The sequence below is a fragment of the Hippichthys cyanospilos genome, chromosome 4 (genome assembly GCF_059441005.1).
Source record: "Hippichthys cyanospilos isolate Australia breed blue-spotted pipefish chromosome 4, RoL_Hcya_1.0, whole genome shotgun sequence".
NCBI classification, from domain to species: domain Eukaryota; kingdom Metazoa; phylum Chordata; class Actinopteri; order Syngnathiformes; family Syngnathidae; genus Hippichthys; species Hippichthys cyanospilos.
The window spans coordinates 10025171-10048274 of record NC_142372.1 but is presented as its reverse complement, the minus strand read 5'-3'; the positions used below and the strand labels follow the sequence as shown (position 1 = coordinate 10048274).

General features: G+C 38.2%; 1 protein-coding gene and 1 long non-coding RNA gene across 4 annotated transcripts in view; one reads left to right on the top strand and one right to left on the bottom strand.

Moving 5' to 3' along the window:
* The window catches only part of LOC148424527 (transmembrane protein 266-like), a 40269-nt gene that overhangs the window by 10849 nt on the left and 6316 nt on the right, over positions 1-23104 (top strand). For all 3 annotated transcript variants that reach the window (XM_088413444.1, XM_088413445.1, XM_088413443.1), the window contains exons 3-9: positions 1943-2134; positions 15265-15419; positions 16824-16897; positions 18363-18419; positions 19494-19632; positions 21532-21647; positions 22118-22313. In XM_088413444.1, the coding sequence (XP_088269570.1) occupies positions 1943-2134; positions 15265-15419; positions 16824-16897; positions 18363-18419; positions 19494-19632; positions 21532-21647; positions 22118-22313 (929 nt within the window). The remainder of the gene's footprint in view (positions 1-1942; positions 2135-15264; positions 15420-16823; positions 16898-18362; positions 18420-19493; positions 19633-21531; positions 21648-22117; positions 22314-23104) is intronic.
* LOC148424525 (uncharacterized) overlaps positions 21962-23104 on the bottom strand; it is a 118269-nt gene continuing 117126 nt past the window's right edge. The window contains exon 5 of the long non-coding RNA XR_015865424.1: positions 21962-22307. This is a non-coding gene — a long non-coding RNA (uncharacterized LOC148424525). The remainder of the gene's footprint in view (positions 22308-23104) is intronic.

Sequence of the window (23104 nt, the reverse complement as noted above, 5' to 3'; positions counted from 1 at the left end):
AAACTGTGTGAGCGCTCATTCGTTTCACGATGCAGAGTGGGTGTTTGTGCGTGACCCACGGTGACCCAGCGTTGATGCCCCGAGGGCACGGCAGTGAATAAGAATGTGTTCTTCATGTTGCCCGCCTGAATAATTAAAGTCTTTTTCATCTGCGCTGCCTTTGTGCAATGTTGTCTTGGCACCATCTTTCACTTTTTTGCAACAAAGGCATGCTTACTTATTTAGCCATTTTCAGCAGTATAAAGCTGACTTTTTTTTTTCTTAGTTTAGAATTAATTTGATACTTAAAAAAAAATCTTCACGTACAATAAATACCTTTAAAAACATATTTTTGCACTTGCATTTGCTGTCGACTAAAAATGACATCACATGCTCAAGGCTTAGGTAAGGACCAATTGACTCACCTATTTTCTAGATTTGGTCATGTGACATTTGTATGCTGAGCTGTGATTCGTTGTTACCTGAGCCCGGAATATATGTGGTTAAATGTACATTAAATTGTACATTACAGATAATCAAATCACAGAGGAAGTATTTACTCATTTTACTGATTAATATAGCTAAATGTTTGGTATCTGTTTTGAGGGACAATAAATCTAAATTGACAATAACTCCCTCTGTAATATATCAATAAAAATCATATTCGTTTGTTGCTGGTCTATTTACCCTTAAAAAGCTAAAACTGTATCTATTCACTTCAATTTGCCAGTTAAAGACCCCATCTCATTGAGATGTGAACATTGGCAAGTGTCGGCAAAGGAAATGGCAACTTTTTTTTTTTTATTTTACGCGGTAGGTCACAATTATCTGTACAACGTTCTTAAGACATTCTAAAACTGTCATAATTGTCCTGAAATAGTCTTAAGCCTCTATGTTGCAGAGTCTTAGCAAAGGTAGCGTCTCTTTTGTTCTAGTGACTTTTGTTCAAGGTCGCCATTGTTCTTAACACATCCTTAAGACATTCTGAAATGGTCTTAATGATTCTGGATTGTTCTGAAAGTTCTGAAAGCTACTATACGACTGAGGGGCAAACACTGCCTTGTGTCCGCAAAGGTAGTGTCTCTTTTGATCTTTTCCAGGGTTGTTCATAGTCACAAGAGGTTGCTAAAAGGTCACTAGAGGTCGCCAGACGTTGCTTATGTTCAAAATTTCCTTACTTAAGCTCCTATCACACGGCGGGAAGAACGTTGGCAAGTGTCAGCAAACTTTTGCTATTTAGATGTCGTCACATTTTGTTCAAGGTCACTGTTGTTCTTAAGATGGTCTTATGACATTCTGGACATTCAGTCTTTAATAGTTGTTGCAAGGAAATCTATTTAACATGCTCCCAATTTTGAATGTTCAAAATTTCCTGGTGACACAAACAACTGTACGGAATGTCTTAAGAACGTCTGAAGAAAAATTACAACATTGAACGAACACTTATGAATCTCTGACATGAACGCGCACTTGCTAACTTAGTCAACATTTGCAAATGTTCGCGTGCCAGTGGGATAGTAGCTTGAGACTGTTTGAGAATGTCTTAAGAACATATGAAGAAGAATTGCGATCTTGAACAAACCCTGCCAAATCCCTGACAGACCGAGGTTTTGCTGTCTGGGTCAAAACTTGCAAATGTTCACATTCCAGGTGGAGGGGGCAGATCATCAATTAGCCTTTCTGTTCTTCAGGCTGTTAGTTTGTCATTTAGTAAAGTGTGCTTCCATCAGGTCAGTCAGTCAGTCTGTTCGAAGAATAATGCAAAAATTTAACCATAGCAGCCAACTTTGTAGCTTTGTAACAAAATTGTAGCTGTAAACCATTGCCACACACACAAATAATTGGCTAAGGAGAAATGAATTTAACTTTGCAGCAAAACTTGAGCAAATAATTTTTTGAGGCTGGGCGGCAGCAATCAGATAAACTTCTAATGTGTCATCTCCCTTTTCTCATGGTCTTCAAGGGATGTGGAGACTGCAGCTCTGTCAGATTTGGAGGTCATCTCCCAGCAGGTGGACGATGAAAACCAGTGTTTGGCTCCTCCGGTGCAGCTGTTGAGTTTTGGCTACCGGGACCTTCCCCTTGCTGCACTGGACCTCTCTCTGGCTGGCTCGCAGCTCCTTTCCAATGTGGATGAAGATGAAGCCAGGGAAGGGTGAGTAAAGTGATGAGGACTTCACACAGAAACATTGGAAGTATATTTGTCACTCCTAAGTGATTAATTTGATATCAGGTGGAATTTTGTTGTTGTTGTTGTTGTTGTTGTTTTGACATATACTGTACACTGACAATCTGCATCAGGCCAACGTCTTATTTCACAATGGAAAATATTTGATCTTCCTGAAAAACCTTTCAATTCCCTCCTATCACACTGGCTTCAAATCTGCTCCTTTTAATAGTCACTCCTGTTCTCTATTATAGTAAGGTGGGCACATCATGTCTTGTGCTTCTCACACTTTTTGCTATCAAACAAATAATGAGCGTCAGTGTTTGCTGTAGATAACACATATTTATTTCTATTTCCCAATTTTTTTTTCTGCATCAGCCGACATTAAAATAAAATGCCCATGGATATTCAACGTGCAGCCTGAACAATCTGGGTATTTTTTTTTTTTTTTTTTTTTACAAATGGAAAGTTCTGTTTGCGTATGTGTGACATATGGAAAGGAGGTCACTTGCCACATATTGCTTTCTAGCCTGCTCACGCTCCAGGCTTTCCATTGTGTCGTGCACCTGCGTCTCTATCCTAGCTCAACATATGGCTCTCACCAGGACATTTATCAACGCCATACGCTACTCATGGAGCACCAATGGATCCATGCTGTACATTCCATTCTGTGTCCAACTTTATCGTTTAGGTCACTAAAACGACCGTTTCACAGCAGCGCGGTTGGCAGCGCTGATACACACTCAACACTCGCACCTCACTCCGGGTCAACTTTGATAAGAACAGATTTGAATTTGCACCGATAAACATCGTGCGTCTTGTTATTGTGCCTTCCTTTTTGTCTCAATTAGTGCTACAGTTATTATTTTTTTTTTTTGTCCCGGGGAACGCTAGTGGGAAACACGACTGTGTCTACAGTGCTGAATTATGCATGCAGCATTTCCCATCGTAGCTCTGCCAGTAAAGCACCTGCAAGGCAATGTTTCATAAACAAGCACCACTTTAAAGACGGGGTCACGCATGGGCTATGTCACCAATAATTCCATTTATACTGCTTAATTCCCTGTCATCGACAGGAGAGGGTTATTTTATGAATCATCATACATAAAGCAACATAATTGATAGTGTCGATGGTTTAGTAACAATATCGTGAGAAAATTTTAGTGCTTTGAGTGTGACATGAAGTGCAAAATGTGCAGTTTATTTTCGTAGATTTGTCATTTTTGATTGATCTATTTGTAGGGGCTGCTGTAGATGACCCACACTATTCTAGTTCATTTTGTAGATTTGAGTACACAAGGTCCTCCATCTGTTATTGACACAATCAATATGTCTTTAAAGTCAGCTTGCATCCGGCAGCAGCAGGTCATTAGTTTTCTTAAATGACAATAACAAGCACTGTGGTTGTCCAATGTCGACACTATTTACAACAAAGTTAATTTTTGGAGATCTGTGCTGATGATGGAGTGGCTAAAAGAAAATTTTTCATCTTTGAAAGGGAGGTCAAGTCAAAAGCTTTCTTTCTAATGATGTGTTCATTAACATCAGCAATCTTCAGGAAGATTCAAGACTTTTATTGTCATATACATGTAACACTTCACAATGAAATTCTTATTGTTCATTTCCCCAAGCAGAATTACATTCCACAAAATAGGTAAAATAATAAAGTACATAATAAAAACAAAAACAATGTCAGCTACTAATGACATATGTTGTAGTGCAAAAAAATTGCATCAAACCTTTATGGCACAAACTAACAAATGAGAGCTTCTGTCGGAGTTATCAGTAAGAGATACTGGAGACAAAGAAAACAACCTGAGTCAGATGTCTTTTATAAAAGGACAAGTGTTTTGCCTTTTCATACCAAAACAAAAGAATTAATCCGCCTTTGTTAATCAGGGTATTGCCACATCCTGAGCACATACTGACAATTAAAGACATGATTTAATTGACTTTAAATGAGCTTTTGTATATTTTTCCATCTTCGTCCATTCCCTCAAGTTTGTGGTGGCAGTTGCAAGTTGTCAAATCAGCATATTCCTCCTACCAAATGGTCAAACATTTTGGACCCTGACAGTGTGTGATCGCACAGTGTGTCATCAGTAGAAGTTAAAGCAAAAGTGCATCCAAGAGAAAGACCGATTGCTCAGCTCACTTTCAGGGAAATGGGGCAGAGGAATTCTTTTTTTTTCTTCATGGCAGTGCAGGATGATGAAGTGCGTTTGAGCTGAGTCGAGACACGGGCGGCGGCGAAGCAATCCACAGCCGTAAAAATGAAAACGTATAGAAATAGAATGTTAGCGGCTCCACTGACCCAGCCTGAGAAAGTTGCTTGCCCATTTCCATTCACTCTGGGTTGTGTGCAAATGTCAGCAAAACCTATTTAGGGAAGTCGAAACATAGGAAAACTTTATTTACTTTTTAATTTTGGAATGGGTTCAAGGTTATATTGTCTCTATTGTGCATTAGCTGGTTTGCACTGGACGATTTTAGAAGTGACATTTGAAGTGTGAAACGGTCACATTGTAATTTAAGATGGTTGCTATTCCACTTAAGTCCTGTAGGTGCCAGTAGCAAGCAGTTAGAACTTGTGTATGCGCTAAATAAACAAAGCCAGGAGGCCACTTGTTTGTCTGTGGACTTGATATGCTAATGCTAAATAAAAATGCCAACAGCAAGTTAGCAGAAGTATTTCCTCTTTGGTAGTGTCTAAAACAAACAAACTAAAACCTAACCCTTAGCTGAAATTGGACTTAAAACAATCTTAATTAATGGTACAAATGGTTTTCACCTAGCTTCATGTATTTGATGGTCCCTCACACAAAAATATAATAAAAAATAAAAAAACAGAAATTATGAACTGACAGTTTTAACTTGATGGAGATCTGCTCCTTTCTTCACACTGACACCTGCGGCCCGCATTTTGTATGATTGATTTGACAGCATTATCGGATCGTTTAGTTCCTACCAACTTCATCTCCTTGTATATTTCCAAATGAACCGTTGTTTGTTTGTAGTTAGAAAGCTATGTGACATCGATCAGCTTCAGCTGACAAATGGCCCACTCAGGCATGACCTTGAAGGACATAATTGTGATAGAACTACAGTTAGTAACCAGGTGAAAGTGATGATTTAGGTTGAAATTACACACACTGACTTATATCAGTACTGAATAAAACATGAACATTTTTCCCTACATTTTATTGACCATTGTCTATGGTGAAAGAGTTGTTCTAAAATCTCAGATTATATATACGTAAACTATATTACAGAAATGTAATTCATAATTAAGTGTAAATGTGTTATTTACCAAGCAAAAAAAATGTTTTTTTCTCTAATCTTCAGTCAAATACCAGGAAAGTCGATAGCTGCAGCTCTACAGGAGAAATACAGGATGTTCATACTACTTTTAAATATCCGTTAAATAAAGTTTTTGCAGTTGGAGGAAAAGATGGTAAAATATTGGCAGATAAGACAGACAGTTTATCCCCTTTTCTGATTTAATTTGAATGCTAGCTTGTGGAAACAACATGAAAAAATATGAAAACTGGAAAATGAATATTCATATTTTACAGCGTATTTCACATTTTGCAAAAATCGCATCTCGTCTTGTTCTCGTCAACTCAGTCTCACGAGTCATCTGGTCTTGTGGGATTTGTGTCTCATCCCATCCCTACAAAATATCAAACGACAAAATTTAAAATGACAATAGGATTAATTCTATTTATTTGTGGCGGGCACAAATATAGAGCTCATGCTCTTTTTTGCCAAACTGAATTAGCGAACCAAACTTCCAAACGAAATCAAACCATTAGCCAACCAAATGTGTGAAATTACTCTTAGCACCATTCAAGTTCCACACGACTTCCCAATAAAGAATGGCACCATCCCACTTTGCATTTAATGTAAGGCTGCCGCGCATTTTATGTCAGGAAGCAAGCGGCGGGGATTAATCATGACGAGAGGTTCAGGCGGCAAGCTGCCACGGCCTGATGAAGCATCACCCATCAACCCCTTTTGCATATCATAGCCGCTGGCATCGTGAAGGTGGAGCTGACCTTACCGCTATCTCTCACACGGTTACGCCGGCGCCGCCAAAGTGAGCATGGCATCCGCGTGCGTGCGCCGACGAATGTATTTATAAACCGAGCGCCAGCTAAAAGCCGGGGCTGTGTGGCGGTTGTTATCTAATCCTCTGTAATCATGCTTCACTTCATATTCCAATTTATCCCGGCCTGTCACACCTCATTAGGAACAATGGCATTGCTTCATTGATGCCTCCGTATATTTAGATAAGCTCTTTTCCAACTTTTTTTGTTTGTTTATTTTTTTTACATATTTCAACAGCGCTTTGGATTCCTCTTATCCTTTTCCTACCCATCATCAAGTTGAAGCCTCCGGGAGCACATGATAACCCGCTGTAAATCGTGTTCCGCTCACTTGTCGCCTCATCGATCAATAGCTCCCGGTTGTCAGGCCCCAGAGAGCCTGGTAGTTGCGCTTGAAGGGTTCTGCTAACTGCATTGTCGTTCCAATCAGGAGAGGAGTGGGCGCCATTGTGGGAGGTGGTAGTTGGAGCTAGTATCGGGGGCCAATTGCAGTGTTTGCAGTTTTGGCGCCCTGGTGAGTAAAGTGTACTTATTAATAGACTTGGGCCCATCCATCTTCCTGTCTGGAGAAAATGCTAGGAGGACCAAAGTGGCGTGGGCTTGTGTTCAGCGCTTTTATGGCCGCCCACTCTCCCCCACACTGGTCAAGCCTCTTTATATTTGTTCTCTCTCCCTATATATTTATTATTTCAGTTTTCGTTTCAGTGCCTTTTGTGTGAGCTGGTGGAACCATCAAGGCTCGTTCATTCAACCTTTTTAATGGTTGACTGATGGAGCGGTGAGTGACAACTTGAGCAATCATCAAGATGATGATGATGATAGTGCTCATACTTCTTGTAGCCCACCTCAAGTCTCTTGTCCTGTTCGTCTGCATCTTCTGAGCTGGGAGACTCATTTTTCAAACCAAGGAAGGTTAAGTCTCCAAATATGCTGGGATGACCACAGTTGAGACTAAAGGTTCTGAAACGCAAATGCCCGCACCTTGCTTCCAAAATAGCTTGCTGGAGTTAAACAGGATCAAAAATTGTGTTGTTTTCTCTTGTGCTTTTGAACACCATAATTCTCCATTCCTTTCCTAGACAACACAACCACTGGTTCCTTTAAAGATGTAGTTCATTAAAATAAATAAATAAAATATATTTGACTTATTTTCTTCAAGTCAGTATTTCTTTATTGTTGATCATTTAATATGACCACAAATGCTAATGTCTTATCCACAATTACCGCCAGTAAATGGTTATTGTGCCTTCAGTAAATCCTTCTGATATTCCATTAAGGTTTTCCAGTTCAGTTATAATTACAAAACCACCTATTGCTTTGGCATATGCATTTTTAATGTATTTTTTTAATCTATTGATCCAAGCAGTGGTTCCCAAAGTTTTTCCAATAATGTTCCCTTCATGAAATGCTTTTTCTGTCAAGTACCCCCAGCCGGTGGAAAACATTCTTGGCTGAGAAAAAAAGAGAGTCTTGTGCCATTCTTGTCTGATTTATTAATGAATTCACTTCCACTGATGACAATAAACGTCAATGATCCAGCCATCATTCACTGCTAGCCCAGTCAAAATTGATTTTTGACATCTATAGCCATCAGTGGTAGTGAATGAGTTAATTTTTGGAGCCATATTTGTAGTGATATCTCCAAGCGTAATTTATTTAACTCCAGAAGATAGATCCTGTTGCGTCATCTTTTTATTTATGGCTGGTCTGACAAAAAACTGCATCAAGTAATGATAATGTGAATCTGTGTAAAAGCTAAGGAAATAAATGCTTGCGTCTCGGAAAGGAGTCCCTTTAACACAATTTTGCAATGAGTTTGTTCATGTTCCAATTAATTTGGTTTTAATTTGAAAAACTAATTGAACTGTTCTTATTGTGGCATTAAAAAGCATTAAACTAGATGATACCTGCAGAAAATCTTCACCACTGTTTTCAAATAGCCCAGAAGTGCATGTCTGAGAACCACTGGACTCCTTGGTGAACATAATTTTAAACTAGTGAGTTGGGCTTGCTGATGTAAGAAAAAATAAGGATAATCATAAGTACCAAATGACCTTGTAAATATAATATGCAGTCATCCTATGACCTCCACGCTTTTGATTCCTTGCATTTTTGCATACAGTCAAACTACATGAGCTTTATATACTGTATGTATCATGTTGTCATCATCATCTTATTGTTATTGTTCTATCTTTAGTTTCACAAGTCTTGGGACCTATGGGTTAAACCTATGACTTTGGGTATCATACTGTATTTCGTTCCCACCGTGTCTTTGTATTTGTGGACATGGAATGAATGTTCACAGGAATGGGACATGTAAAGACAGCCACCGTACGATTACACCATACAAGGATGGTGTACTGAAATACTAACTTAGGATCTCTGTTGCTAGACTACCATTTCCCCCCCGATGGCTTCCTGGCTTTACTGGAGCGCACCTGAGCTGTGGTGTGATGTCACCTTCCATCCTGTTGGAGAGGTTCACGCCTGCCAGACAGTGAAGTAGTAGCATATGCCATTGATACGGCTGTTCAAAATGTGCAAAAAAGTCCAGATGGTTCTTCTAAACGTGACGTGAGCAAGGGTATAAAAGAGGAGAGTTCATCTTTGCCACCCACCACCGGAATTTGGGCAAAGGTCAAAAAATCCAATTTTGGAAACAGCTCTTTTGGTCTTAGGAGGTGCAGGGTGAAACAACCCGTCATTTAATGTTTGGTTGCTTACCATGTCCATTTCAATCTTTTTGAATGAGTGCAATTTGAAGGTCAAACCACTCATCATCACTTCTACTTATAAAATGCTTCCGCTTTGTCAGAAGAGAGACAGAAGTGGAAGTCTTAGTCGGTCGAGTCAATTTGGCCCACTTTAATTAGCCAGTACAGGAAGTTGTCAGAGGCGGTGACCAGGGAGTGACTTCTTCATATTATCTCCCAGACTTCCTAATTCCTCTGCTGCAAACATGGCTGCTGGCCAGAGTGATGAAGGAGCTAAAGGTTTGATTTAATAATTGAATGCATGTCTGCATGAGCTCACTGGCCACATCATTAGATACACCTGAACATGGGTGTAAGCAGTTCTCAAATGGAATAGAATATTGCAGCATAAAATGTTTATATTATCTTTGTAAATGCACACTTATTGATTAAATTCTAGTAAGTATTACCGTTACACAACAGAGTATACAATGATCAATACCTATCTGACTGTTCATAATTTAATAAATCAGCATTTATTTTGATTGTATGTCATGGTTACATTATATTAAGGGATGGGGGGTAGACAATTACTTTTTTTACTTCACCTCTCAAATGCATGGTAAGGGTTATGTTATGTTAATATTTCAGACTTATTTGAAACCTGACCTATGCAGAGGGTATGTAGACTATTCATTTCCTTTGTTTTACTTAATCATATAAAATTAAATTGAAACAAAGGGTCCCTACATGTTCTAAACGATACAGTGGATTTATTTATCTAAGAAGATCATCAGGTGTTTGTGTGTCGCTTTCGTAGCTTTCAGTGGCTCAATCGACGCACTGTTATTGATCTCTCTCCGTGATTTATTCTCTCGTTTCTGATTCCCTGTCGAGAACCACCCCTCTTAGGTGCTGACAGCTCTATCAACACAAGCCCTGGAAGCAGGGAAAGGGAATACAATGAGAAGAAAATATATATTGGGATGTGTTATAACAAACGCTGGTGTATGTTGTGGATATTAGTTTTGAGTTATTGACAAAAATATACATTTTTGTGGACATGTCTGTGGATTTCTACAAAAACAACATCTTTAAAGTGACAATATGTAACATTTAAACTGTTATTTATTTTGAAAACCCACTATAAATTTCAATAAGGTGCAAATAAACGTGTTCTACCCAACCAACCTATTTTTTTATATATATTCGTAGGTCTAGGTCTCATGGCGATACACGAGGATCGGTGATCCGTTTGAGAGTTTGAATGACTAGTTATCCTATGCATTTGACTTTCCCCACCAAATACAAAAGAAAATGCCAGCAAAGACATCGCGATACAACAAGAATTCACCTTAGCCTGTAGCTTGCCTCTATTGCAGATGCCGCTGCATACGTAATCTTGTTGCCTGTTGTCATTCCTCATGTGCTTGGATCGCTGTCCAGCACTCTACTTGACTGGTAAGAGTTGTGTTTTCATTTTCTTTATGTCTGTAGAAGCCCAGGGTAACTAATCAAGTGTTGATGTGTTCGCTCAAGTTTTGTAGGTTTCGCACTATTAGGAAAGATAAATAAAAAATGAAGTTGACTTTAATGTCATAATAATGATGATAATGATGCCAGGTCATGTTAGGACAGCAGAGAAGAATATATATATATATATATATATATATATATATATATATATATATATATATATATATATATATATATATATATATATATATATATATTGTGTATATATATATATATATATATATATATATATATATATATATATATATATATATATATATATATATATATATATATATATATGTATATACTAATATAGATCCTAACCTTATGTAATTAAGATGCAAAAAGACTGGAGAGTTTATATATATATATATATATATATATATATATATATATATATATATATATATATATATATATATATATATATATATATATATATATATATATATATATATATATATATATATATATATATATATATATATATATATATATATATATATATATATATATATATATATATATATATATATATACTAATATAGATCCTAACCTTATGTAATTAAGATGCAAAAAGACTGGAGAGTTTCCAAATAATCAAGGTTGTAGAGGTGACCTTGTCAATCGTGACTCGGGCCAGGTGGTTCTGTCAGACTGTCCGTGTCTAGTGGGTCAGAAGTACAACATTTGTTCTGTTGCTTTAATAAGACTCATTAATATCCCGCATGTGTCAAGAGCGGCTTCTGTGACGCCCCCTCTGGGCCGGGCCACTTTTGGCATCGCACAAGGAGCCGCCATACACTCATGACTGTCTCATCAATGCTTCTTCTTCCTCCTTTCCTGGTCACATTGCAGCCGTTTTTAATTTGTGCACCAGTGTGCGTGGATGTGTGCGTGTGCGCGATATGTCACAGTTAGCCTGTAACAAGATGGCTGGTGTTATCATTGCAGATCGTAATTCAAAGGTTTATTGCCGTGTTGACTCATTTTAATATCCTCTGATGATAAATCTTATCCTGGCATCAATGCACAAAGAGGTGGTAAGGGTGGTGTTATCAAAGGAACATGGTGCTTGCATAGTACCTCTTCCCTTACCCAAATAAAATGGTGCCTCTTCCTTTACCCAAATACAATGGAACGTCTAAGGCAAGACGCATATGGTGAAAGAGCTTATGAAGAAAAATTTGACGTTACAGTAAATTGGAAAAACAACCTGATGTCGGGGGGGATGGGGGGGGGGGGGTGTTTGAAGCGAAGTGGTTTGAAGCGATTTGGAGAATTTATTCTTAACTTTTCACTGTATCAAATATTAAGTTATGCTGGAAGTGGTTTAGATGAAGGGGACATCTGGTGGTGGCTGTAAATCATTTGATCAAGGTTGGGGAAGGTTATTGTTGCAGGCTGAGAGGTGCGAATCCCTTGAGTGTCGTGGATGGCGATAGCTGGTTTACATTTTTTGTGCAGCAGTCCCCTTGCCTCCAAAATAATCATGTTATTATTAAAAAAGGGTAAGAAAATTGTCCCTGTGTGTGATTAGGTGTGTGGATGGTTGTTTGTCTCTGTGTGCCCCGCAGTTTGATGGGGGTCCCCTGCCTCCTGCCCGAAGCCAGCTGGGATAGGCACCAGTAAGCCTGTGACCCTTTTGAGGATAAGCGCCTGTTGATAATTGATGTATAGATGGATGAGAGCATCAGGCAGGAATTCATAAGTTGCATTTACTTTCGAGCAACCTTGTGCAAATATCCCACCTTTCAGCAGCACAAATTCTTTTGTGTTGTACTGGTTTGTCCAAGAACAATAGTACTTGGGGTGTATGAAAAGTTTTAAGCATTGTGTAAAAGAAGCTTTGTCGCATGTCCCAAACAAAAGAGTTCTTCTAAACCTGGATAAAAGTGCTTCAGCCCTTGACAAGAACTACTTTGAAAAATTACTTTTCAAAAATCTTTTATCCCTTTTAGTTTTTACAATGCTTAAAAGTTTTCATACAGCCCTCATATAACTATATTATCACTATGGTGACCAAAGATCACCTATTTTAATAGGACAGTATAAGCTGTGTTTCACAACTTTTATTGAGCCAAGAGTAAACTCATAAGACTGTAATAATGATGAGTTCTTCTCACTTTACTGGCCCGGTTTAGCTCATGGACACAAAGGTGATTTACATGGTGGAATACAGAAAATGTCGAATAATTATTTTGGACCAATTAAAGCGCAGTTTTCTGTTTTTTCAATTTCTTTTAATCAAACTTGTATGATGAATGAATGATTAATCTAGGGCAGTGGTTCTCAACCTTTTTTCAGTGATGTACCCCCTGTGAAATATATTTTCAGCTAAGTACCCCTCAACCAGTGCATTCTTTGTTTTTTAAAAAAAAAAGACCTAAAACATGCCATCAACGTCTGATTTATTAAACTTTAAAGACCCTTTCAAACTTCATTTGTATTGGTCCACAGAAAAAAAAATCAACCTAAAGTGTCCTCTTTTGGATCATAAAAGAAATCCGTTATCAAAAAGAAATTATTATTAATTAATTAATTATTAATTATTAATACATATTTTTTCACAAACAATAATCTAGTGTCAGACCTGTTCTAAAAAAATTAAAATGAATATTCGTCCACAGAAAAATGTTCAATTAAAATTGTCTTATTTTGGGATCATAGTAATGATGTGTTCACAAAAATAAATAATTAACTTGACAGGTAACGAGAGGTGGCACAAGATAAGCTGGGTCAAACCACTCTACTATGGGGGAGAATTTGATTTTTACAATAATGAAATTGTATAACCTACTGAACATAAAAGTTGTTTTATGAATTTACGTTTTCCTGAAACGATTAATTAATTCAATAATTATTTTTAAAGGATTTTTGCATGCTTGTTTGTTTTATTTAAAATCTCGAGTACCCCTGAAGTTCCTTCAAGTACCCCCTGGGGTACCAGTACTGTACCCCAATTTGAGAACCACTGATCTAGGTTTTTTTTTCGTTGTTGAAAGGAAGTATACGTCTCTGAGGAAGGCACAAAATACTCCCATTATGTTGGCACAGTTTTTAAATTATTTTAAATAAACATGTGCCAATGATATAATGAAGTCAAATATGTCTTGCATTGCAAAACATGCATAAGCGCCATTTTATGAAGAGTATGGCAACTTCAGTTGAAATGAGCCATATGAGTAGCACGCCAAACAATAGAGACGTCAAATGATGGGGGGGAGGCAAACGCTTGACCGACGTCGGTCACCTTTTCTGTGCCAACACATGGTGAGGAGACAAAAATTGAATCCGGCGCCAACTTTCCACTCCAGCTGGAGAACTGCTGAGAGGCTTTGTTCCACTCAGAGCTCCAACCTCGAGCACCTCAGTATGACTTCAAATGATGGAAAAAAAAATGAAGCCAAGTTGTCATGCTAGACTATTTAAGGCCGACGTGTCAATATGTTTATTGCCAGACAGCAGATGATGTAGCATTTAGGGCCACAAAAAAATGTAAGAATCGATTAACTTGTCAATTAATCAGATTAAAAGACAGCACCAATTAATCGTGGACCTCTTATTCAATAAAAAAAAAAATAGAGACTATTTTTACCTCATTTCACGTCTCACTTTAATGCCTGTCAAGATGGCTGAATTTGTTGCATGTCCCTACCCCCAAGCAGCCTCCGCCACAGTGGTCCTCTTCATGACCCGCTGAATAGGAAGTTCATCAACATTCCAGCCTCAGATGCAGCTAATGGTCAAATGAGCACTTCACAAAGCTTCACTGTCCCTTCCTCTGTCAATGCCCTCTCTCATCATCTCAAGTCCGAACACCCTCACCTTAGCTCAATTTAAAGAGCATCTCTGCGAACTAGCGTCTTCTGTTGGACACTTTGGAAACTACAGGTTTCTTGATAAGTATAGAAACTAGCAGTGTAGCGTTATATTTATTTTAGTAATAGTAGTAATACTTATAATAATAAACATCCACTTTAATGGTCGTTTGCTGCTATAAATTCATCATTGATAAATAGTAACAATAGTAAACTATCGAATGCTTTATGATAAACTTGCAAATCAACGGTACACATTTTTATGACCATTTATGTGGCGTTTACGATACTGTCACTCTGCTTGTAGCCACAGCGTTAGCTTTCTCTCAGGTTTAGTTGCCAGTTGTTTAGTTAGCTGATACTGTTGACACTTAACTTATGTAAAGAATAAAACATATTTTTAATATTCTGATAAAGTATGAAAACTAAAATAGTAATACGTTTGCTCTATCCATTGTTTTGGAAAAGTGATTATTTCAAGTCCTGCTTTCTTCTACCATGCTCAAAATAGTCATTTGAAATATTATGTTTATTAAACTAAATTTCCCACAGTTACAAGAGGTAGAAAAAACCCAAAATACCTAATCAAGAATTTTTTAATTTATTTTAACTGATTTATATGAGATCCAATTTGCTCACCAAGGGTGCCATTTTATGGGGTACTCCGGACTTTTTTGGTAATCTTTAAAACTATTTATAAAAATGATTTTCTCTTAAGGATTTTTTCTAGATGTGGTCTGGACAAGTAAAACTAGTCAGAAACGGCATGTTTTAGTATTTTGCATTTTAATGATGGGTAGAACACAAAATGTCATCCAATTCTGTTGATGAAAATCCCAATAAAACTTGTTGTAGCAGTTAGCTGGGTTCTAACTGATCGAGATGTCTGTTACTTCCAAAAACTGCTGCTACTACTACTTGATTTCAAATTTTTCATTAAATAGAAATAAAAAAAAAATGTCAATGTTCTGCTGCAGGTCCAACTGGCTGAAGCCTTGCTGCGGCCGTCGAGTAGCCCTTTGGCAGGTCTGTCTGCTCAGTGCCGGCTTCAACTGTGTCCTGGTGGCCTGCGTTATCCTGGTGGTGCTTTTCCTCTCCTTGGAGCTACTCATCGACACCAAGCTCCTTCAATGTGAGCCCATCTGCCTTGATGTTACCGATTTGCTGAAATTCCACTTTCTGCTAGTACAGCAAATGCCGCTGAAGCGTATCCTTCTTCATACTGCTGATTCTCCAAATTGCACAATATACCGTAGATTGTGGTCATTAGATCCAATGCTATTATTGTGACAACATACATTGGACATGGCAGGTCACATGGAGCACGATCCGTGTTCTGTACACACAAGATTGATATGGTAAAACAACCAAGGTTGCCAAATGTTTTTTTCGAAATGTCATTAGCAGTACAATAGCAGTACGGGCAAATGAGATTTTGGTGACCTTTGGTGGCACTTTGGTAAATGTTGGTGTTCTTGAACACATCATGAGGTCAGATGAGCCGCTACCTTGCCAACGTTCGCCCCGGTTCCTTAGAAATTTTACCAACAACTTTTAATCAATTTTATGGATTGTTAACTTGGATTTTGGGGTTTATATTGTGATGTTCTGAGTATGCGTAAGTCTGGGGTATGGGAAGGCGTTTTACAAGGTATATGATATTTTAACAGGGTTTCTACAACATGTTTAATGCAATGGTTTTATTACAGTGGACAGCAATAGTACTATTTTTTTCAAGTTAAAAGCAAATTAATTGTAACATTAAGCACAGTAACTGCTAAAGGGTGTTCTATTCACTTCTTTGCAAAACTTTGCATGTTTTTCAGAAATAAGTGTAGTGTTTGTAGAAACTTCATTCAATATGTAAATAATATGTAACTACTACCCCCATTAATTTGCAATTACCAATACGTCAATGCAGGGGAGGCAAAAAGGAATCGTTCCCTACGCGTGGCTTTAATAATCAAAACTAGTAGTTTCATAGAAGATAGGTATTCTAATATTTTTAGATTCTGTAAGTTGACTGAGTACTGACATACTGTATTCATTTGGTGTATTTGTAAATGAACATACAGTAGGCTAGACATGATTCACTCCACATCTATAGAGTACATTTGCATTTGAACAAATAGAAAGACATACAGTAGGCTGTATGATGTCCATGAAAGCTTGAAATTGTCGCTCGCATGGTTTTAGTGGTGCCAGTCACACATGCACTGGCTTTGCATATTGCCAAACTGGTGATGAACAGCAATGCAGAGACACGCTAACGAAGCAGGCATCTTGTCAATGGCAGCAGGCAACCACCTCCATTGATTAGTGGCCGGCGTTCAGCTTTAATGATAGCACAGTCTGCAGGGAATGGACTGAAAGATTAGCGCTCTAGACACTTTGACACCGGAGTAAAATGATGGCCTCGTGATGGACACGGTGCCCTCGCTCATCCAGGAAGTAGTTCATACATTAGGAGTGCGATTGTTATTTATCTAAAATTTGCTAAGTTCTGCTCATGTGTCCATTTCCTTGTTCTTTGCAGTTAGCAATGCGTTCCAGTTTGCCAGCATCATCCACTGGATCAGTCTTATCATCCTATCACTCTTCTTTTCAGAGGTAATGCGAGTGACTGCCATTATTCCAGTAATACTCCACTTTAAAATCACACTTGCTACTTAGTAAGCAGAATACATCTCAAGTGAAGAAAGCCACTTACTCAACAACGAGCAAACATGTATATGCCAATTAGCTGAAATTGAAGTTGGCCTTTCAAATGTAAGTGTCATGGCCCCAAAATCAGTTTTTGATCTCATTCTAATAGCAATAAATGTGTCATTTCATGTTGTTTTTCATGAATTTAAAAGCAAGTACAGTATAATCACAATGTAGTACACCCATGCATATTCTCTGTTCACCCATTTGTTGCTGATTTATTTATTCATTTATTTATGGAGCGGGGTATCCTCCATTAGCCTCCACCTATTTGCCGTATTTTTTCTTCCTGACCCACAACTAATTCATGTTTTTTGACACGAGTTTCTGCTTGGTCTATTTCCAGGCTAAAAAAAAAAAAAAAAAATCGAAACAAACGTTTCTACAGGGGGTGGCGCTTATTAACTTATTAAGCATCAGTTGTTCGTACATAGTCCCTATATGATATCCTACATATAGCTGGGATCCTCTGTACACAATAAAAAATTCATGTTTTAGCATTGTATTTTAGAACTGTTTTTAATATTTTAGTTTTCAAATTCTTACTGCAATTCTCGCAACTACTCTTTTAACATAGCAAAGTTCTAGGGACAGTATGTGAGTCAAGGTATTCTTACATGGGTGTGTTTTAGGCCAAGGACATCTCGTATCATATCGCCGTTAGCATGGCTGCAGGACCAAGGACTTGATCCCTACGCAAATTTGTTTATTTTCAAATTGATTACGCTCTTTTTTTTAATATTCATGGCTTTTTCGATCAACTTAAGGAATGCAACATTGATTGAAGCACAATTATATTTTTGAAGTACAATTGTGAATTAAGACTTCAAAAATAAAACTTTACATTTGAGCAGTGCTAAATGAAGAGGGAAGAGTTTAACCCGCAGGCCCAACTCCTGTGCAAAACAATTACGCTGACAGTGCCGGCCTTAATGCCCTAAACCAAACGTTAATTACCATCTAGCCAGCAGGAGCAATAATTGAAGTGGAATTTAATGAGCACTGGGGATGGGTTTCGAGCGATATGATCCATCCGAGCACCTCGCCAATGACGTCATATGTGAAGAGTCAACGGGTGGGACGTTTAAAGGGTGTTTAATGACTTTGCTATCGTCTCGCAGTCGGAACACATTGTTCAAGTTCTTCAGCGTTTCGCTTCATTGACTGCAAACCTGTTGTCCAAATGGCACCAACGCATGATGGATTTGCAGGAGCACTTGCGCGTGACCTCTCATGCTAATTGGCGATGGAATCAATGGCGCTGCTGAAAGGCGCGTCCCCAAAGCGGCCACATTCACCAAGTGCAAGATGGACGTTAATGTGGTTGATCACATCACTTAATGTCTCCATTTGTCTCTTTGTGCAATAGACTGTCTTCAGAATTGTAGTGCTCGGGATCTGGGACTACATAGAGAACAAAGTAGAGGTAAGTGCGTTCAACTTTGACTGTAGCTTTAAAGCACTATGTGGCCGAAGGTTTTGGGCCATAATTTTGTGTTTGTTCAACTTTGTGGATGGGCAGCTCTTTTTATTTCATAATGCACAAAGTGAGTTCCATAAGGGCAAGTTTGGACTGGGATGAGTTTGGAAGTGCTTGACCTCCAGAGCCGTTATTGTCAATAATTTCATCATCATAGTCAGAAGATATGAAACAGGGTTTCATTAAATAAATAATACATTTAGTATATACATTTTAACATGCACTTCATATAAATACATTGTGGCAGAGTATCAAGGGTCTAAGAATATTCCTTGCAAAGTTATCAAATTCTGCCCTAGATGTGCAGCTGGCCCAAAAGTGACAAGCCTGATATTAAACAGTAAAACTAAAGTTGAACTAAAGTTGAACACAGTCAACTCATTGCTGTTGGTTCAATTTTGGGATTAGAAGTGCGTTAAATGAATTAAGTGAATGAATTTGCTCCAGGCAAAAACGCACAAATAAAAACAAAAACAAAAGAAAACCAAACAACTGTGGTTTGACGGTAATGACCAGGTGTACTAATACATTTTGTCCATGTAGTGTCCCCCCTAATAACATCCCAATTTACTCTGGGTGCCTTTATACAACTTCATCACTTGCGATACGATACCGATATTGCAGCTTAGAGTACTGTCCAATACTGATAATTGATCCAATATGATATCAGCTGAAAGGATACATGCTTTTATTTTGTTAGTATTAGTAGAAGAGACCAAACAAAGAATTATAGTCAGCAACAGGAGCTATGAAAAAATGCAATATTCAAAATTAACTAATTAAGCAGGAGTGGAGTCAGAAATAGACTGCTTGTATATGAGTGCTACTACTTTAAATATTAGATGTAAAAAAAAAAAAAAAAAAAAAAAAAGACAGTATTGAATCATATAGGTAATATGATTCAATACTGTCTTTTTTTTTGGTTGTTATCAGATATTATCCAATCCAACCTCCCTTCAATTTACATAACTAAATTTCCCAATCAGAATCTTTGTATTTCATTAGCGTTGTCACCATCAGGTGTTTGACGGCGCCGTCATTGTGTTGTCCCTGGCCCCCATGGTGGCCTCCACGGTGGCCAACGGGCCAAGCAGCCCTTGGGACGCCATCAGCCTCATCATCACTCTGCGCATCTGGAGGGTGAAGAGGATCATAGATGGTGAGGCACAGATATCGTCCACAACTTTACGAAGTCAAATGGACCCAGTTACCTTGTTAGTGGGAGCACCTGGTCCCCATGACGCTGGGAGAAGATGAGTAACCTCATTGTCGCCGTGATTATACAAATTATTTACTATTCAGAGCAATATAGCTATTGATCAGCCCCAAGAGTAATTTGCTGTCACTCGTCTATTCCAGCCGGTATCGATTGTAGGGTCTGGATAAGCACATTCATGGGGACTATAATGAATATAGTGGTTGTTCTCCCCTATGCTAATGCGCGCCGGTTCGATAGCCGTGTCGAGGTCACCCTCAACGCCATCCTTCTGCTGCATGCGGGATTAGCCTACAAACAGACCACACAGCATCTCTGTTTGCGCTTTGATTTTTACTGAAAATCCTCAAGACCAGTCCCTCATTCACTGCAAGTTGCACCTTCACAATGTTATGAAAAACGAAACTGAATAAAACAAACAACAACAACAAAAAATGAAGGACAAGAATATAGTTTCCACGACATCACACTTTGGATTAGTAAATCAGACATTCCATCCACTGAAATAAAGTTTCTTCATTGTTATTATGCCTGCACAAGGATAAGGCAGCGAAATTTCACTTAACAGGCTGGAATCGTCAAGAAACAAAGATAACGGCTAACAGAGGAAATACGGGACAGAAAGGCCTGTCGAGACTCACTAAGAAGATCTCCGAGATCTAAGATCAGAAAAGAAAAACACAAGGGATAGGGGAGGGGAGCAACACAAGAATTGGACCATGTCCCCAATGGGGGCCATTGTACAAGCCTGGAAAAAAACACTGCACATGCCACAGACATCACCACAAATCTCAAGCTCTTAATTCTATGGACATTAGAATAAATAAATATTAGCCGAGATTCAAATGTAAACACTGGTCATTAGTTGAATTACGTGCACACCTTGTAATTTGACATCTACAAAAAAAAAAAGGGACAGGAGGGGAAAGACCACTTATTTGGCCATTTTCACCGGTAAAAAAAAAAAAAAAAAGTCTATAATCAATTTGATGACTAAATTGTTTTCCATGCACATTTAATACTTTTAAAAACACATTTTGCCTCTTTCTGTTGACTCAAATTATATCACCTGTGCTCAAGGCTCAGGTAATGACCAATCATGGCTCACCTGTTGATCATGTGGTGTTCCTGTTATAGTATAAAAAAAATGCCAGTAAACATCCAAAAATTTGCTTCATTATTTTTGCCATTTGATCCATATGTGGTATATGGTCAATGTGAGGCACTCTTCTGCATCATCAGAAGAGCCTAAAAGAACTTATTTACCACATGTTAAAAATATATACGTACAGGTAAATTTGATTGCATTTAAGCTAAATATAAAATCCTGTTATATTATCATGAAATTAAGGATTAGCAATGCCCTTAGGGGTCGTATTTATTTTGTTTGATACTTTTGGTAAGTGGGCGGCATTTATGAGTAGTTCGCACGTCCGCCTCACAGTTCAGAGGCCTGAGTTTCATATTTATCAATAAATAAAAATAAAAATAAATATAAAATGAAAAAAGAAACATAAAAATCATTCTTGAATCTCGATACGCTCTCATAATAAGATAAAACAGTGATAAAGCTGATTTCTATTTGTGAATAATTATCCTCATTGCCAACGTTAACCTTGCTGGTGATTTGCCGCCCTCTAGTGGTTGAGATAGTACGGTATTTAAAAAGTAAATACAGTACAGTATGTATCTACATAATTTGCACAATTTGCAGCACAGTACTGTACTGGTTTTGTTTGCTATATTGACTTATACACTTTCAAATTCCTTGATAGCTTTTGCCTTTTTCCCTAAAACTCTCTTGGAATAAATGTTTTAAATCCGTCTATCCGTCTGTGTCAGCTTACGTGCTCCAAGTCAAGGTAGAGATGGAGCTGGAGATCCAACAGTGTGAAAAGACAAAAGCAGTGCGAGAGGAGCAATTGGAGCGTCTCACTCAGATCTGCCAGGAACAGGCTGTGAGCACCTTTTCATTTCTTCCTACCAAACAAAGAACATATGAGTTATATAATAGAATTGTCGTTAAGTTAAATATTAGACAAAACTATTGAATAATTTGCTCAAGTTATTTCTTGTACTGTATTTTATTATATTGTTGCGTGTTGGTCCATCTTTCGTCAGGAGGGGGCAGCAACGCATCATAGACAGTCGTTCCAAAAGCGTCAATGACACCACCCAGCTAATATTTTTGCATGAAAATACAGTAATTTCTCAAATAATAATATAACCACATTATCAGAGAAAATGATCAGCTATGCTCGGCTAAGTTATTATTTTTCAGGCCTAAATGAACTACCTTACTAACAAATTAAACATATTGGATGGGACTTACTTTCCTCCACTTTTTATTAATCACATCCTATCTTCCTCTTCCCCTCTCTGCTTTCATCCTCATTTGCGATCCCGTCGACCCATCCTTGCGCTGCAGTTTGAGATCAGGCAGTTGCGGGCCCATTTGGCCCAGCAGGACCTGGACTTGGCGGCGGAGCGGGAGGCCGCCATGCAAATCCATCGCGTGTGGGCGAAGCAGGGCCGGAGTTTCCAAGTTGTGGAAGGCTTGACTCCTGGGGAGTCCGATGACGAGGGCGCTCACAGGAATCCCAGAGAGCTGCACAACACTGCAGGTACGATTAAATTGTACTTAATGACGATGTGAACGACACTCTTCATAGCACCATATGTTACGATTCCTGTGGATATTATGGGAAATTGAACTGTTGAAAGGTTTTTGTCAATTTGGAATTCACAGTATGTAACAGAAAAAAAAAAAAACCTTATGTCGCACTTTGTGCACAGCTATGGGTGTAAGCACACACAATCAAGGTTTAGGAATTATATCAGTAAACAAAACAATTAATAATGAATGATCAATCATTTCTAAAAATGACAACCACACATGTGGGCTGAGCAGTAGTATCAATTATTGAAATGAAATTCACCAAAATGTGTCTCATGAGGTTTATATCATTTGCGGAACTGATGCCAATGTCATCAGATCATTAAAACAGAAGGCTTCATTCTTACAAAACTGGAACAAATGATTAGGATCTGCAGTAATGTTCATTGAAATTGAATTGTATCACTGAGGCTGTATAGAACATTTTGACCCATGTGCAGTATTTTGAAAATTTTGGGCCTTTTTCTTCTACATCATTCTCACAGAATTTTAGCCAAGGGATGGCACATTTGGGTGAAATTTCAGCTCACTTTTCTTTCAATAATATGAAATGCCATCGATGTAATGCTCGGTGGAGCATTTGCTTGAGAGGGCAGCAAGACAAAACCAGAAGAGAGGTGCAGCATCACGTATGTGCATAAATTTGTGGAACAAACAGACCCTAATGGTGCAACATCAGGCCAAGCGGCTGCCGATGCCGTGTCGACATGACACGGCCCTGGAGCGGCCTCTTAGCTC